Source organism: Stegostoma tigrinum, chromosome 4, assembly GCF_030684315.1.
Source record: "Stegostoma tigrinum isolate sSteTig4 chromosome 4, sSteTig4.hap1, whole genome shotgun sequence".
In the NCBI taxonomy this organism is placed as follows: Eukaryota; Metazoa; Chordata; class Chondrichthyes; order Orectolobiformes; family Stegostomatidae; genus Stegostoma; species Stegostoma tigrinum.
In genome coordinates this window covers 64,679,512-64,698,363 of record NC_081357.1, presented here as the reverse complement: position 1 = coordinate 64,698,363, position 18,852 = coordinate 64,679,512, and the positions used below count along the sequence as shown (strand labels likewise).

Here is an 18,852-nt window from a genome sequence, read left to right as displayed (position 1 = left end):
TTGTTTAACAGGTAATTATAGATAAAGTAGGAGTGTTTAGCTGGCTGCACAAAATGAATACTTACCAAGAATGCTTTTGTGCAGCCAGCTGTCCAATTTGCATGTGAAAGTTGAGTAAATGAAGAAAAGCCTTACCTGTCGGATTACTTGTTGTTGCTGTGCATGTTTTTGTCTAAGGTCTGCAATCTCTCTCCAAAGTGTTTCATTTTCCCTGTTGGCACACAAATAAAAATAAAATTTTACTGTATTACTGATGTTACTTTAATGGTTGCAGACTGACATGGAGGAAATCAAATATCCATGAAATAATACTACTTGCTATAACTCATTGATCCGTGTTGGTGGGTTGGGGCAATGAGAAAGCTAGATAGAAGACGTCAGGAAGGTAATATTCTTGGATACCAATCTTCTCTGTATAAGTCTTTGAATTTTCACAACTTAAATGTTGAAAACACTGCCAAATGCTCCAAGCTGCTGTTGGACATTTAATATATTTTACATTACTTATTTTGTTATCTGTTTAAAACGTCCACATCACAATTTTATAACCTCAGATTTCACTAGCCAGCCTCACATTAAAGCATTATTTTACTTCTGAAAGGCATGATACTCTGTAAAGACTGATCATCCTGCAGTACATCATGCAAACAACCACCTTTTGCAAATACTTACAATGTGTGTTGATAATTTGTTTTATCACAGTTGATAGTCAACCTGTTGACCATTGCTCAGATGCATAAATTATATCAGAATCTCTTAAAAGTCTGGAGATTTTAATCCAGAGACATTGTTTTAAATGGTATGCTGTCAGCCCAGTTGAGAATGACTAACTCAAAGGCTGGGGTTCACACCAACAAACCTCTTAACAATTTAATTAATTCACTAAGCCATTTGGAGTCACTAGGCAATGCACCTTTCTGATTGGGAAACTGATAACAACAAATCTATTATGGCGATGGGATTGCCAGAATATGAAGCAAACCCTGCAGGGCATCTCCTCATTGCAAATCCAGAAACAGCTCAACTACTGAAATGGATATTTTGCAGCAATGTTATTTTTTAAATTTTAGAGTTCAGTCAAATATGGAAAAAGTCACAGAAGGCACCTCGTGAAATGTTCACACTTGCAGGGAGCACCTGTTCGCTTTTAATTCTTGTATTCATTATACCCCAGTGATCCAAACAATGCAATTCTAGGAGCAAAAAGTTCTCTCCTTATTTTGGTTGTCTGCATAAAACGAACTGCTTTTTGTTAAGAATGCAGTCACAAAAGAACAAATCGTTGCAATACCATTTCAAGGAAGTCAATCTTGAATCAAGGTTTTCTTGCTTTCCTTGTAGTTCCTGAACACTGGATAAAATTGCATTCAAACCTTCTTGCTGGATTTTAGCTTCTTCTGGCTTAATCGAAGATACCTAAGATAATGCAAGTCGTTAAATAAGCTAATTAACAAATAACTACAGATATTAAGGAGATCAGAATTAAAAAGCACATATCTCAGAAGGTTGTCAAGCTGGATTACATTATAGATAGAGTACAATGGGACCACTGACGGAACTGAAAATGAGGGGGAATCAAAGTTTAAATATCAAGCTATTTCTTAACTATTGAGACATTTCTTAACTATTGAGACATTTCTTAACTATTGAGACATTTCTTAACTATTGAGACATTTCTTAACTATTGAGATATTTCTTAACTTTTGGTTCGCCTGGTGAATAGGACTTGGTGTAATCTGGACACAGCATCATATTTTCAAATGATCTAGTGTAGAGAGTGCAGAAAACAGAAGGTCACCCTGACTGTAATATAATGTGAAAAATTGGATGGATGTCAAGGATAGAGACAATGGAGGCAACAATGAAGGATGAGAAGGGGATGCTATTACAGATGATTCTCTGGTTACAACTAAATATATAGGATTAGAACAAGGCAGCTGCACTCCCAGTCAACTAAATAATAACAGAGGCTTAGGGAGGAGTATGCTTGGTTTTCCATGTCAAAGGCACATTAGCTGTGTATGATCAGTACATCAAATCAGTATGTTGGGAGGTTTGGGATAGAAACCAAAGAGGTACTCAAAAGTTTCCATTCAGACTGTAAAGAATAAGTCAAAACTATTTTTCACGTGATTGAAACATTACTACAACAGGAAGAAGTTTGATGATGAAATGGTGTTTAATAACCAAACTGTACTAACTCCTAAAGAGCAAAATGAATTAAGATAATCTGAAAATTAGTACCATTGTATAACTTGTCCCAAAGATGGATTTTTTAAAGGAATGCTTAAGTGGGTAAAGTACATGCATATTCAGATTTCAACAGGCCACAGGTATAAATCTGAACTCTATTTGTTTTTCTAAAAAAAAACTCTTTGGAAGTCTGTAAATTTTCAGGTATCTACTTAGAAGATTGACCCTTTCAGTATTCAGCAGCAAAATACAATATTATTTTTTGGTCAAAGGGGGCTGGCCAATGGGTAGGGTCTAATGTAAACCCATGCTTATAATATCTGGAAAAGAGATACGGCTATCTTTTCTGATTAGCTATTACAAGCATGAGTTTATATTAGATACTTTATCCGTTGAACCTCAAATATCATTACCTTCTATTTTCATCTCTAACCTTCTGTTAATAACTAATTGTTTCTTAAGCGGTTCAATCGTGCAAGTTCTTGAAAGGAACATAAAAAGAACAACACAGAATCAGCAAAACAGAGTCAAGCATGTAACAAACTAAAATGGAAAACAAGAGCAGGCATGGAAGAAATCTAGAATTAAAAATATATTTTCTGAAGTACACTTCAATTTACCTTTCTTTTTATGTTTTCTAATAATTCATCTTGGCCTTGCTTGAAGTAAGGATGTTGAAATTCCACAGGACCATCACGTTCCTGTTTGACTATACCTGCATCAACATTCAGTACTTTACGAAAGCCATCTGTAATGCAAATACAGGTTATTTCAACTGTAGGTTCTGTGGAATGGCAAAGGCAACAAAACAAGTTAATTTAGTCAAGAATTATAAATTAATAGAAGGGGCAGGCCAAAAGAGCACTCAAAGATGCACATTCAGACCACAAGAACAAATTAAAACCATGTGTCATTTTACAGAAACATTACTACAACAGGAACAGGTTTAATGATGGATTAAAATCAGCGTGGAATCTGATTCAAATAAACTTACTTGCTACTTGAATTAGGATGAAGTGCAGACTCTATGGGCTGAAAATTGTGTTGGGAACATTTGCCAGCCTTGTAACAAATGTAATTATCTATTTTGAAAATCTGCATCAATTACAGATTTTAACAAAATCAAATATTAAATATTACTTCATTGGTTAAGCTATTTTTAAATCTTGAACACCGCTGACCAGGTCAGCATTTACTGTTCTTATTAAAAATTTTTGGCAAGTTTACTTGTGAGTCTGCTGCAGAACCAATATTAAAGGTACTCCCACAAAACTTCTATGTATTGATTTCCAGAATTCTGGTACAGCAACCATGGAATCGTGTGCAAATGAGGGGGAAACTTGGAACTGGTGGTTTTCCCACATACTTGTAGCCTTAACCCATCTAAATGGTATAACTTGGAAGGCGCTGCCAAAGATTCCCTAGCAAACTACTGCATACCAGTAAAACAGCACACATTGCTGCAAGTATAGAATCATAGAGTCATATGCATAGAGCTGTACAACATGGAAACGGATCCTTTAGACCAACTTGTCCATGTCGACAAGATATCCTAAATTAATCCAGACCCATGTACCAACATTTGGCCTATATCCCTCTAATCCCTGCCTATTCATATACATATCAAAATGCCTTTTAAATGCTGTAACTGTACCAGCCTCTACCACTTCCTCTAACAGTTCATTCAATATATGCACTATGCTCTGCATGAAAAAGTTACCCCTTATGCCTTTTTAAATCCCTTCTCTTCGCACCTTAAACTTATGCCCTCTAGTTTTGGACTCTGCTACCCTGAGGAAAAGACCTCGGCTATTCAGCCTATCAATGCCCCTCATGATTTTATAAACCTCTAAGATCACACCTCAGTTGCCAATGCGCCAGCCTATTCAGCCTCGCCCTATAGCTCAAATCCTCCAGCCTTGGCAACATACTTGTAAATCGTATACTTGAGCTCTGAGGAAGGGTAACTGGGCTAGAAACCTTAGCTCTGCTTTTTCATTCACAGATGCTGCTAGACTTGCTGAGCTTTTCCAGCAACTTTGTTTTTGTTCCTGATTTACAGCATTTGCAGCTCTTTCAGTTTTTACTTGTAAACCTTTTTTGAACTCTTTCACATTTCATAACATCCTTTGTATAAAATGGAGACCGGAACTGAATGTGGTATTCCAAAAGTGATCCAATCAATGTTCTGTACAGTTGCAACATGACCTCCCCAACTCCTATGTACAAGGCACCGATCAATAACGGCAAACATACCGTTATTGATCGGTGCCTTGTGCATAGCCTTCTCCACCATCGTGTCTACCTGTGACTCTAATGGAAAAGAACTATGAACCTGCATGCCAAGGTCTCCTTGTTCAGCAACACTCCCCAGGACCTTACCATTAAGTGTCCAAGTCCTGTCCTGATTTGCCTTTCCAAAATGCAGCGCCACACAGGACAGAAGGGGCCTTTCAGCCCAGAGTCTGTGTGGCCAAAAATATACTATTAACTACAACAATCCTACTGTTCCACACTAGGCCCATAGCTTGTAATATTATGACACTTCACATGCTCATCCAAATAAGTTTTAACATGAAGGTTTCCTGCCTCAACTACTCTCCCAGGCATTCTAGGCCTCAACTTGTCTGTGTCCTCCAGATGAAACTTATTCCTCAAAACTTCTTTAAATATTTTGCCTTTCACTTTAAAATTATGTCCTCTTGTTATTGACTCTTTTACAAGAGCTTTCTATTGACCTTGTTTAGACCACTCAATCTTATATTGATATCAATACTCAACCTTCTCGGCTCAAAAGAATACAACCCAAGCTGCTTTCAATACTAAAATGCTCCATTCAAGGCAACATTTTGGTAAATTGCCTTTGCAATCCCTCGACTGCAATCATATCCTTCCCATTGTTTGGTGACCAGAACTTCTCAGTACTCCAGCTGTGGCCTAGTCAACAAACAGCTCCAACACGACCGCCCTATTTTCATAATCTCTGCCACAACTGATCAAAAGAAGCATCACCGTGGTTACATAGGTTGATAGATAAACATGAGCCAGACTCTTGCCCTAGTGTTGAGCTAACTGCAATTTCTTATCTCTATCGTGATAAGGTTAAATAGATTAACCAAACCTAACACTACCATTCCACGAAGCACACCGCAACCAACTACACAAAGGCAGCTGGGAGAATTATAGCATCATCTTCACTATTCTGATGTACATGTTGGACAGTTTAGAGGTAAGTGGGCCGTTGGGTGCATAATACCCAGTCTCTGATCATCTTTTGCAGTTGTACCACTTAGGTGGCTGACCCAGTGGAGCTGTGGATTAATGATGTTGATATGGTAATGTCACCAAATGCCTCAGGGAAGTTGCTAGGTTTTGTTGGCAGGTCATTCTTCGGATCTTGTGCAGCACAAACATGAGATGTCACGTGTAACCCCAAATGTGGATGTTACCCAGATGTTGTGCAATGCAAGTACGGATTCCAGTCAAGTATTTATTGGTAATTTACCTGTGATACAACTTGTATCATACTTGGTCCAGGTAGCACTGGCTGAACTTTCAAAAGGATGTCAAGGTCTTACTGAGGGCACAAAACAGATCTAACAGAGTGGTACAAGAGTTGAGGGAGGTGATAATGGGAACTGCAGATGCTGGAGAATCCAAGGTAATAAAATGTGAGGCTGGATGAACACAGCAGGCCCAGCAGCATCTCAGGAGCACAAAAGCTGACGTTTCGGGCCTAGACCCTTCATCAGAGAGGTGGATGGGGTGAGGGTTCTGGAATAAATAGGGAGCGAGGGGGAGGCGGACCGAAGATGGAGAGAAAAGAAGATAGGTGGAGAGAAGAGTATAGTTGGGGACGTAGGGAGGGTTAGGTTAGTCCAGGGAAGACGGACAGGTCAAGGAGGTAGGATGAGGTTAGTAGGTAGGAGATGGAGGTGCGGCCTGGGGTGGGAGGAAGGGATGGGTGACAGGAAGAACAGGTTAGGGAGGCGGAGACAGGTTGGACTGGTTTTGGGATGCAGTGGGTGGAGGGGAAGAGCTAGGCTGGTTGTGTGGTGCAGTGGGGGGAGGGGACGAGACGAACTGGGCTGGTTTTGGGATGCAGTGGGGGAAGGGGAGATTTCGAAGCTGGTGAAGTTCACATTGATACCATTGGGCTGCAGGGTTCCCAAGCGAGTCGAGGGACTTCACCTTTGTGGAGAAACTAGAGAAACAGGGATTGTCCTCCCTGAAACTGAAAAGGTTAAGAGGAGGTAAGAAGAGATGTTCGAAGTCACAAATGTTTTGAGAGATTAAAGAGATCTGTTTCCAATGGGCAGAAGGATTAATGAGTAACAAGAGATTTATGGTGACTGGCAAAAGAACGAGAGGTAACATTCTTTCTGTTATGAAAAAGCAACTGTCCTGAATAGACAGTTCAAGCATCTTCAATAGGATTAGTGAAGAGAAAACTGAAAAACGTGAGACCTTTTCCACGATTTGCTTCTACACCAAATTATTTAAAATTTTATGTTGTCAGATTCTGTAGCCTTTGCTACGTCCAGTATATTCAGATGTTTCTTGATCTTATATGGAGTGAATTGATATTGCTGAAAATACTCAGATCAGGAGAAGGCGGAAGTGCGTAATCCATTTGGCACTTTTGGCTTAATATGGCTTAGTTTGCTAACAATGAGGATCAGAAATCTTTCTCCACTCATCAGTTTCTTAATGTCCACTAACATTGAAAAGGTTGCAGAGTTTTGATCAGGTCTGTTGACTGCTCTGTTTAGCATTTATAGCCGTACAGCGATGCAGAGGTCAAGGACCGCAACTTACCGCTCTCAGTGGTTAAGAACTCCCTTGACTGGGTCTCCCACATTTCCCGCAACACATCCCTCACACCCCCTCCCCACAACACATCCCTCACACTCCCTCCCCGCAATAACAGCCAAGACAGAAACCCCCTCGTCCTCAAGACCACCCCAACAACCTCCAGATCCAACATATCATCCTGCAACACATCCACCACCTACAATCCGACCCCACCAAAGACATTCCCCCCTACCCACCGAACCTTATCTGCTTTCCAGAGGGATCACTCTCTCCGTAACTCCCTTGTTCGCTGCACAGTCCCCTCCAGCCCCACCTCACCCGGCATTTTTCCCAGCAGCCACAGGAAGTGCTACACCTGCCCCTACACCTCCCCACTGATCCCCATCCCAGGCCCCAAGAAGACTTTCCACATCAAGCAGATGTTCACCTGCACATCTGCTAATGTGGTATACTGCATCCGTTGTACCCGTTATGGCCTCCTCTACATCGGGGAAACTAAGCAGAGACCTGGGGACCACTTTGCAGAACACTTACGCTCGGTTCGCACTAAACAACTACACCTCCCAGTCACGAACCATTTCAACTCCCCCTCCCATTCCGCAGACGACATGTCCATCCTTGGCCTCTTGCAGTGCCATAACGATGCTATCTGAAAGTTGCAGGAACAGCAACTCATATTTCGCTTGGGAACCCTGCAGCCCAATTGTACCAATGTGGACTTCACAAGCTTCAAAATCTCCCCTCCCTCCTACCGCATCCCAAAACCTGGCCAGTTCGTCCCCACCTCCCTAACCTGTTCTTCCTCCCACCTATCCCCTCCTCCCACCTCAAACCCCATCTCCTACCTACCAACCTCAACCTACCCCCTTAACTTGTCTGTCCTCCCTACCTTCCCACCAACACCCACCTTTACTGGCTCCCTCCCCGCCTCTTTGACTTGTCTGTCTCCTCTCCACCTATCTTCGCCTTTATCCATCTTCTGTCCGCTTCCCCCTCGCTCTCTAATTTCAGATGCCCCTTCCCTTTCCCCATTTCTGAAGAAGGGTCTAGACCCGAAAAGTCAGCCTTCCTGCTCCTGAGGCTTGGCTTGCTGCATTCACCCAGCTCTACACCTTGTTATCTCTGGTACCTAGTGAAGCTTTATTATGCCAGCCCTGTACTTAAATCCCTTTTTACAAGTGAAGCCCCAAAATTGCGCAGTGATTTGGCGTCTGGACTCAAAGTCCTGCACAACGATAACAAAACGTGTTTACTCTTTTACTCCAATTGCGTAGGTATGTTTATACTTACACATATTAAGTTGTCGTACAAAGCTAGCCATGTTGTTGTGTTTGAAATACTTGGGTAAGATCTCTTTGGCAAATCTCTGCTCATCCAGAACCAGGAATCCGTGTCCATTCTAGTCAGAAGAAAGGGGACAAGGGAATGAATCATGACCAAGAGCTCAGTGCTCGGTCCGCATTGAAATCACCTGCAATACTCTCCCCTCCCCCAATATCTTCACCTCGCGTCCCCTGCGCCCCCCGCACGCACCCCCTTTCAGCCAGGTCCCCCAACTCCACTCTCCGGCTGTCACATCCCTCCCCCCCACCTCCATATCCTTATTCCAAACGCCGACCGGCCCACCTCCCTTCTCCAGGCCTTCACATCGCTCACCACCTTTCCCCTCCGCACACATCTCTGACCACCAGCCAGCCCTCCCATCGACCCGGCCTGGCCTTTTGTTTTCCTTCCGGATCCTCGACCAGCTGCTGGCACTAGGCCGAAAAGCCTGCGTTACCATTTGGGATTGGGATGAGAATGGGGAGGTAGTGGATGGGGGAAGATTGCCTGGTCCGGTTACCTGATTCCAGCAGATGAACTCGTTAGTGTCAGGGTCCTCCACCAGGGCCCACAGTTTGGTGAGAAAAGCCGGGACAGGTACCGACTGCTTCATCCCCGCTGCGGCCCGGGGCTGCCCACGTGACCGCGGGGACAACAACAGACAAACGGCCGGCGCTCGCGCGCTGACGCCACCCGCCGGGACCTGCGCGCTGACGTCATTCGCACCTTCCACCCGGGGGACGGGCAAGTGTTAATGGGAACTGCAGATGCAGCAGAATCCGATAGAACAAAGTATGGAGCTGGATGAAAGCCGGAGGCCAAGCAGCATCTAAGTTTTTGTGCCTCCAAGTTGCTGCTTGGCCTGCTGCGTTCATCCAGCTCCACAATTTGTTATCTTGGAGGGGGAAGAGTGTTGCTAATGAATAGGGTTTGAGGGCTAAAGCAGGGGTTGAGGAAGTGAAGGTGCTGTAGAGTTGTTAAGTGGAGTCCATAAGTGCACTTACCCAAATGTATGAATTAGGCAGACCACATCTACCCAGGTGAAATTTTACAAAAAGTGTGAATTGATTGTTTTTAACTGGAAGGTGAAAAAGACTGAGCAGAGTCAACTCAACTGAATGGTTGACTGATTTAAAGTGGGTGAAGGAACAGATTTGTGTATATTTATACACGTTTGAAGGTAACAAGATAACTTTATTCTATGAATTTTTAAAAAAACTCTCAAAAAGATGTATAGGAATCTTTTCACTTGATAAAAGATGTGGAGACAATCATGAAAGTTATGCCAAACTTTTAAATACATAGTTTTGTCTCAGGTGCATAATATGTCCAATTTTTGTCACTATAATTTGGGAACAATGATGTGTTCGAGAGAATGCAGAGATGTGGGACCTTGTGATACTTGTAAATCTGTCGTTTTCCTCCTTAGATCAGGGAAGATTTGGTACAGTTTCTCAAAATTATCAACGGGTTTGTTAGAATTAATGAGAATAAATGTTTCTAGTGGCAGAAGAATTAATTACTAGATGATCCAGATGTATGCAAATAAACCATGGATGATATGAAATAAATCATTACAACAATTATGATCTGAAATGCATTGTACAAAAGATTATGAACACAAAAATGAGGAATAAGAGTAGGCCATATGCCTTGTTGAGCCTACCGTACCATTCAGTTCAATTGTGGTTGATCTTGAGCATCACTTTCCTGCCTGCTCCCCACATCCCTTAATTCTATGAAAGATTTAGAATTTGTCCATGCCAGCCTTAAATATATTCAATGATGGAGAATCCACAGTCCTCTGGGGTAGAAATGTCCAAAGATTCACTTTTGAGTAAAGTAATTTCTCATTTTGGTTCTAAATGATAGGTCTCTTATCTTGAGACTGCACTCATGTTTTATATTCCCTGACCTTTGAAAGCAATGTCTTAACATCTGCTCTGTCAAGCCCTTTCAGAATCTTGTACATTTCAATGACATTGCCTTACACTTATTTCATTGCCTTTGTAGCAAGCTTCAATAATTCTGTGTTTAATTATCTGCCCACCGGTTTGCCTGCTGAAATGAGCTTGGAAACTACCAGTGTTTTCTGACTCTCCTGTTCCTAATTTCCACTCACATTGATTCTACTTCATGATCTTCTGAGGTCAGATTCTTTTTCCCCGTATGTCATCATTTACTGCCGGGGTTATCCCTCCTTTGTCATTCTGTTTGTCTTTGCAAAATATTGTGTTCCTTGAAATATTTATGTTCCAACCTTGATAACCTTATAACCGTATTTCTGCAGTGGTTTCTGGATCGAAATCATGTGACTCTATTTCCACAATTTCTCTAATTGTAGAAGCTGTGGGCTTTCAGATAACAAAAGCCCCTCTAATTTCTATTTTTTTTTTGCTTCTATTGCTTTACATTTGGGTTTCAACATCTCCCTTCACCTGAATCTTAAACCCCTCCCTCCATAAACCCACTTCTCTCCCTGTTCGATTAAAGCCTTGTCTATAATTGTAGCCATATGATTCACCAGGATACTGGTTGCAATACAATTCAAGTGGAGCCCATTTCAACAAGAAAGCTAAATACTAAAGTTGGTACCCCATAAATTGTAACCCATTCTTCTCGCACAATTCTCTGAGGTCCAAGTTTAACTCTAAACTTCTTGCCTCTGAGCCATTCAATGTAAGGCTTAGGTAGCAATCTAAAATGTATTATCTTTGTTGTTCTATGTATTAATTTGGACCCAAATTCATCAAAGTTTCTTTGCAGAATATCATGAGTCCTCAAGGGATCATTCCCCCACTATTCAACTTCAACTCCAGCTGTGAGGAGAGGTCCTGAGCCCTGGTACTGGGCAGGCAACACAACTTTGGAGCTCCCAGTCATTACTGCTCCTGATTTTAACGTTTCTTATTCAAATCATCCTCCGACAGTTCCGCCGTCTGCAATCCGAACCCACCACCAAAGACATTTTTTCCCTCCCCACCCTTGTCTGCTTTCCAGAAGGACCACTCTCTCTGTGACTCCCTTGTTCGCTCCACACTCCCCTCCAGCCTCACCACACCTGCACTTTTCCCTGCAACCGCAGGAAGTGCCACACCTGCCCCCACACCTCCCCCCTCACCCACATCCCAGGCCCCAGGAAGACTTTCTACATCAAGCAGATGTTCACCTGCACATCTGCTAATGTGGTATACTGCACTCGCTGCACCCGGTGTGGCCTCCTCTATACCGTGGAAACCAAGTGGAGGCTTTGGGATCGTTTTGCAGAACACTTTTGCTCGGTTTGCAATAAACAACTACACCTCCCAGTCGCGAACTATTTCATCTCGCCCTCCCGTTCCTCAGGCGACATGTCCGTCCTGGGCCTCCTGCAGTGCCACCACGATGCCACCCGAAGGTTGTAGGAACAGCAACTCATATTCCTCTTGGGAACTCTGCAGCTCAATGGTATCAATGTGGATTTCACAAGCTTCAAAATCTCCCCTCCCCCTACTGCATTCCATAACCAGGCCAGCTTGTCCCCACCTCCCTAACCTGTTCTTCCTGTCACCTATCCCCTCCTCCCACCTCAAGTCGCACCCCCATCTCCTACCTACTAACCTCATCCCGCCTCCTTGACCTGTCTGTCCTCCCTGGACTGACCTATCTCCTTCCAACCTCCCCACCTACACTCATCTCTACTGGCTCCATCCCTGCCTCTTTGATTTGGCTGTCTCCTCTCCACCTATCTTCTTCTCTATCTATCTTCAGTCCACTTCCCCTTGTCTCCCTATTTATTTCAGAACCCCCTTCCCCTCCCCCATTTCTGATGAAGGGCCTAAGTCCGAAACGTCAGCTTTTGTGCTCTTGAGATGCTGCCTGGCCTGCTGTGTTCATCGAGCTCTACACCTTGTTATCCTGGATTCTCCAGCATCTGCAGTTCCTATTATCTCTGGTTAATTCACATGTTGCTTTTAATTCCTTTATAACAGTTTCTGTTTGTCACTTTTATCTCCAAAGCAGTTTATTTCAGGAAGAGTTATTGCTAATTTTTTCAATCCCTGAACATATATTAAATTTCGAAGTTTACAATATTACAGTTCCTCCTATTTGTTCATTATTTTTAATATGATGAACAAATGCTGGTATAATTGGCCATTTTCTACCACATCGGTTCATCTCCAAGTGAAGTTGCTGCACCAGGTAAAGTTTAAATAAATTGCATCATTTTATTTGTGGTATACACCTTTGCAAACCAATAATCAACAAATGAATTACAAAATAATGATTTGTAAATAAATCATAAAACAAAATAGGATAATAATCATGCCAATAAAGACTATTACTGTGAAATTACACTCTGGTATAAATGTTGCAGTTCTAAGTTTAATGTGTCTTAACTGAGCTAATTCCACTTTCAACTACTGCATTTGATATTGTAGGAAAATGTCCATCATCAGTTGGCACTGAGAATTCTGAATCTCTCAGGCATTCAGTTAACCCACAACTGACACCAATAGCTAAACAATAGTAGTAATAAAAGAAAGATACATCCAAGGACACAACAATAATAACAGCACAAAGTGGAATAATATAAAGCTAAGTGGCCATGTGAATATTACTCCTCCAATTCAAGATATCACTCCACCAGTTCCGTTCCTTAATGTTTTTAACGTGTCTCAATTTTGTGACTATTCTGCTGAACTTTAGTATTTGAACTCTGTGCCTTTCTCAAAATCCCTTTTAATACTTCCTTTTGTTCCTTCCGAAAAGCAACATGGACCTCATAATTTTGCCAGTAAGTCATATCTATTTCTCGAGCTGGGTCTGTCACATTAAGAATCACAGAATTTCTCTTTTTGATTTTTACTCTCCCTCCAATACATGAATCATTAATCCACACTTTTATTGATTGCCTTAAATCACAAAGATTTTGCTCAAAGTTCCTGCCGGTCTACTAAGTTTAGTGTTATCATTCATTGCACCTAATATAACTTGAGGTGTTAATCGATTTAATCGATCACTTATTGTGCTAATGCTTAGACCAGTAACTGTAAAGAAAACCGGCACCATAAATGCCTGCAGCATTTCGTCTCAAATGTCTGTGCTTCTTGTTTTTCGTTATGATTTTGTAACCCACTTGATTAAACAAAGCCTTGATCAATCCCTTATAAATGTTGGGTAAAGATTTTGGACACCATGATGGTAACTGAATGCCTGAGAGATTCAGAATTCCCAGTACCAATTCATGATGGACATTTTCATACAATACCTTAACAGTGCTTGCCATAACTATCCCTTCTCTGGGTCCTTCTTTTTGTACAGAACACTCAATAGGGTTTTCAGTCACTTCCAATGTAGATGGAAATATGATCTATGGTTCTATGCAAATTGTCAGCCCAAATGTTCTTCTGTGTTGCATGTAAAATTAACACATGATGTTTTGGGTGGATGCATCTCCCAATGCTGTGGGTCCATACACATAAAAATTTAGTTCTATGTAGAATAACGCAGTCAACATATTAATCAGTACACAAACTGTAATGGGCCGTGGGGTTGTTGACTTGCTCGCTGAGCTGGGTTGTTTTTGTTCAGATGTTTCGTCACCATGCTAGGTGACATCATTAGTGGAGCCTCCGATGAAACAATGTTATATGACTCCACTTGAAACTTATACCGTCTGGTCCGGTGAGTAGTCTCGTTTCTGGTTTTGATCTATATGGGTTTATATATGGGGTCCAATTCTATATGTTTGTTGATTGAAGCATGGAAGGAGAACAGTGCCTCTAGGAATTCCCGTGCGTGCCTATGTTTGGCTGGGGCAACAAGGTTACTTTGCCCCACTTAAACTGATAGCTTTCATTGTCTGAATGTACAGATATTAAGGAGAGTTTATCATGCCGTTTTGCTGCTAACTGATTTTTGTGTATTCTGATGGCTAGTTTTCTTCCTGTCAAATGTAATATTTGTGACAGTTGTTGCATGGTATTTTGTAGACCACATTCGTTCTGCATGTTGTGGGAATGGGATCTTTAATCCTTGTAAGTGTTTATCATGGAATGGCTGTGGGCTTGTGGGCCAACGCGATACCTCGTGGTCTTAGGAGTCTGTCAGTTCTGATATGTTCCTGATGTAGGGCAGTGTGGTATGTGTGTCAGGTCGTACTGTGTCCTACTATTGTTGTTGATATGTAGGCATCTGTAGATGAAGTTGCAGGGATATCCGTTTAAGGCGAGGATTTTGTGTACGTGTTCTTCTTCTTCCTGGCCTACTTCTGGAGTGTTGCAGTGTGTCCTAATGCAGCTTTGTTTGTGGGCTTTGGGGTGGTTGCTGTGGAAGTGGAGGATTTGATCAGTATGGGTTGCTTCTCTGTATACTGAGGTTTGGAACTCCCCATTTACCAGTCATTCTACGTTAACATCCAGAAACGGAAGTTGATTGTTGGTTTCTTTTTCCCTTGTGAATTTAATCCCTGGTGAATATGCTGTTGATGAAGTGGTGGGTCTCTTCTAATTTATTATGTTTAATAATGACAAATGTGATGTCAATGTACTGTTTATAATGGGCCCTGCTGATGAACCAATTGAATGCACTGGCTTCAGTCTTTATGACCAAGGGGCTGGTGTCCGTACTAGTATTACGATCCCCATAGAGCCAAGGAGATGCTTATGGTTACATTGCACACATCGCGTCCACTTCCATTGAGTGCTGGATCATTGCTGCTATCTCTGTACTTCACTTGTGAAAGCCAGCATTACAATTACAATAATTAGCTTCATAGACTATCTAAAGCTCAAAAACAAAAGATCAAAGTAATTTCTGCCCTTATTTACTGTTTATCAGTTTACATAGATCCTAAATCTGAATTTTGCTCTCCTAAAATTTGTACTCTTCTTGCTTGTTGCCTGTGAAATATTCTATACAGACACTTAGACCAATTTATTACTCCAAAAACACACTTACCTGCGTGCTCTTACTTCAGCCAAACAAAGGACTGCGGTTCAAACTTAGATTTAAGCCACTTTAATCTGTCTGTTTCTAGGGCTGATCACAGGGACGTAGGAGTTAATTGGGGTTGGTGTCCAGCTTTTTCAAAATTCCCATTCCAGTCTCTTTAAGTCTAAGATGTATCGGAAAAGAACATCACTCTCCTCTGACACTCCAGGAGATAGGTCTTAGCCCGCTTATTGCTGGCTCTTGAGTTTACCTACACATTTAAGAGCTCCCTGCAGTGACTGTGAGAAACACTACTTCAGACAAACAGGAAGGAAACTAACAACAAGAGAACATGAACATCAACTGGCTACAAGAGGACATGACCAGTACTCACTCATCTCAGTCCACATGGACAAGGAGGACCACCATTTCGACTGGGACAACACCAAAATCCCGGGACAGGCTAGGCAGACAGGCATGAGAATTCCGAGAAGCTTGGCACTCTACGAAGCATACTACTAGTAAACATGTAGAACTTGACTCCATAAACATTCCACTGAAGGAAAACCAAAAGCGAGAAAATCCGTCTCAACGGACCCCAGGGTTTAAAAACCAGACTGGAAAACAGCTTCAGAGATAATGGGAACTGCAGATGCTGGAGAATTCCAAGATAATAAAATGTGAGGCTGGATGAACACAGCAGGCCAAGCAGCATCTCAGGAACACAAAAGCTGACGTTTCGGGCCTAGACCCTTCATCAGAGAGGGGGATGGGGAGAGGGAACTGGAATAAATAGGGAGAGAGGTGGAGGCGGACCGAAGATGGAGAGTAAAGAAGATAGGTGGAGAGAGTGTAGGTGGGGAGGTAGGGAGGGGATAGGTCAGTCCAGGGAAGACGGACAGGTCAATGAGGTGGGATGAGGTTAGTAGGTAGCTGGGGGTGCGGCTTGGGGTGGGAGGAAGGGATGGGTGAGAGGAAGAACCGGTTAGGGAGGCAGAGACAGGTTGGACTGGTTTTGGGATGCAGTGGGTGGGGGGGAAGAGCTGGGCTGGTTGTGTGGTGCAGTGGGGGGAGGGGACGAACTAGGCTGGTTTAGGGATGCAGTAGGGGAAGGGGAGATTTTGAAACTGGTGAAGTCCACATTGATACCATATGGCTGCAGGGTTCCCAGGCGGAATATGAGTTGCTGTTCCTGCAACCTTCGGGTGGCATCATTGTGGCAGTGCCGGAGGCCCATGATGGACATGTCATCAAGAGAATGGGAGGGGGAGTGGAAATGGTTTGCGACTGGGAGGCGCAGTTGTTTGTTGCGAACTGAGCGGAGGTGTTCTGCAAAGCGGTCCCCAAGCCTCCGCTTGGTTTCCCCAATGTAGAGGAAGCCGCACCGGGTACAGTGGATGCAGTATACCACATTGGCAGATGTGCAGGTGAACCTCTGCTTAATGTGGAATGTCATCTTGGGGCCTGGGATGGGGGTGAGGGAGGAGGTGTGGGGACAAGTGTAGCATTTCCTGCGGTTGCAGGGGAAGGTGCCGGGTGTGGTGGGGTTGGAGGGCAGTGTGGAGCGAACAAGGGAGTCATGGAGAGAGTGGTCTCTCCGGAAAGCAGACAGGGGAGGGGATGGAAAAATGTCTTGGGTGGTGGGGTCGGATTGTAAATGGCGGAAGTGTCGGAGGATAATGCGTTGTATCCGGAGGTTGGTAGGGTGGTGTGTGAGAACGAGGGGGATCCTCTTGGGGCGGTTGTGACGGGGGCGGGGTGTGAGGGATGTGTCGCGGGAAATGCGGGAGACGCGGTCAAGGGCGTTCTCGATCACTGTGGGGGGAAAGTTGCGGTCCTTAAAGAACTTGGACATCTGGGATGTGCAGGAGTGGAATGTCTTATCGTGGGAGCAGATGCGGCGGAGGCGGAGGAATTGGGAATAGGGGATGGAATTTTTGCAGGAGGGTGGGTGGGAGGAGGAAAACAGCTTCATCAGAGGATGTTACCCAGCATGGTAACTAAACATCTGCGATACAGGAAACCAGCTCAGCGATGCAACCAGCCTCAACACCCACAACCCGAGCTATGAATCTACTCCAAAGCCTTTAACAAACCCAGCTTCAAATTCTGCAGTTTGTTCATCTTGCTTTTCAAAATGCCTGGTCTGCTCCCTTTATATTGTTTAGTTGCCTCTATCGTCATTTGTATTGCTGGATTTTTGGTAAAGATTTTATTAAATCTTTATCTTTGCTTTGGACCTGTATCAGACTGGTGTAGGTTGATACAGGGAACCTTCACCCGAGTATTGTGAAAGGGTACCAAGGTCAGGATTATAATCATGTTCCCTGACATGATCGAAATAGGATTCACCCTCAACCAATCCCTGATCGGGATTGTCCACTCATCTCCTAATTTCAATAATGGTCCTAAAGCACAGGGACACCCAGTATGGCTGAAAAGCTGCGACTTCAATTTTGCATTTAGAATGTCCAGCTTTCTTGTTTAAGCTACACTTGATGCAGTACTTTAAGTGCTGCCTGGAGATCTTCACATTTGCTTTCAAGCTCCTGACTCTTAACATGTGAGTCCTGACCCTGCCTCTGTGCCATCTCAGCATTTCTGTTCACTGCCTCAAATTGATTCTTTACTAGACTCGAAACATTAGCTTGCTGTCTCTCCATGGATGTTGCCTGACCTGCTGTATCTCCAACATTTGTTGTCTTCAGTACCTGCCTCTGAATGTCTTAATTCTTATGTAGTGAGGTTCTCTCGAGGACTGCTGCGTAAGAACCCTGAAATTCAGTTCTTATAGGATTTTCTGTCTTGTGAAGTTTCTAATTAATAAACCTTTAGATCTGTTCATCCACAACATTGATTACAGTTCAGGAGTCATTAAGTATGTATCTTGCCTTCTTATGAGGGGTAATTTCTACGTTCCTTGTTTCATTCAGTATTAGCTGTCTGTTTGAAACACAATTTATCCTGGCATTAACTCCTTTACCTTAGGACATTCCTCATTCAGGCAATATTAGTTGCCCATTTGTCACAAGGTGACAAGTTATCAAGCACTTCCTACCTCTTCTGTCCCAGGAAATAGCTAGTTTATATTGCTTCGACTCCTTCTTCCCAGAGATGGTTAATTGGCACTGGCTTTTAATCTATTTAAAATAGTTTATCCTTGTCCTTTTGTCACAGGAAACAGTTTATACCAGAAAGTGTTCTTACTCATTCTTTCAATCCCCAAACAGTTATTACATTTTGAAGTTTACGGTTTCACACTAATCACTAACACATATCTCTTCACCTCTGTCAATAGAAAGGCACCTTCCCTGTGGTGCCATGGTCAGTCCCCTCACAGACCTTACTGTCCTTCTCTTCATCAAAAAGATAGCAAGCACCTGAAATGGCATGTCAAGTTGGAGGTCATCCATCATCAGATGATGAATCTCCTTATCTGCTTGATTCACTGTTGTGTTGTCAAAATACCTGATCATTAGCCAATTCTAAAGTTCTGTCCAGCATAAAGGGCCAAGGCTGCCCCGGAACCGTGTTCACATATCTTTTTCCTATCCCTGAGGTGTGTCAATGTCCTACAGTTCAGACTCAAACTCAGTGACTCTGTGT

The 18,852-nt window shown here is 42.9% G+C and overlaps 1 protein-coding gene across 2 annotated transcripts in view; it reads right to left on the bottom strand.

Moving 5' to 3' along the window:
* Positions 1-8,998, bottom strand: part of hsf2 (heat shock transcription factor 2) — a 29,968-nt gene extending 20,970 nt beyond the window's left edge. For both annotated transcript variants that reach the window (XM_048530653.2, XM_048530654.2), the window contains exons 1-5: positions 8,852-8,998; positions 8,299-8,407; positions 2,814-2,941; positions 1,292-1,416; positions 136-211 (exon numbers count right to left, since the gene is read on the bottom strand). In XM_048530653.2, the coding sequence (XP_048386610.1) occupies positions 136-211; positions 1,292-1,416; positions 2,814-2,941; positions 8,299-8,407; positions 8,852-8,944 (531 nt within the window). In that variant the 5' untranslated portion in view covers positions 8,945-8,998. The remainder of the gene's footprint in view (positions 1-135; positions 212-1,291; positions 1,417-2,813; positions 2,942-8,298; positions 8,408-8,851) is intronic.
* Positions 8,999-18,852: the final 9,854 nt, after the last annotated feature.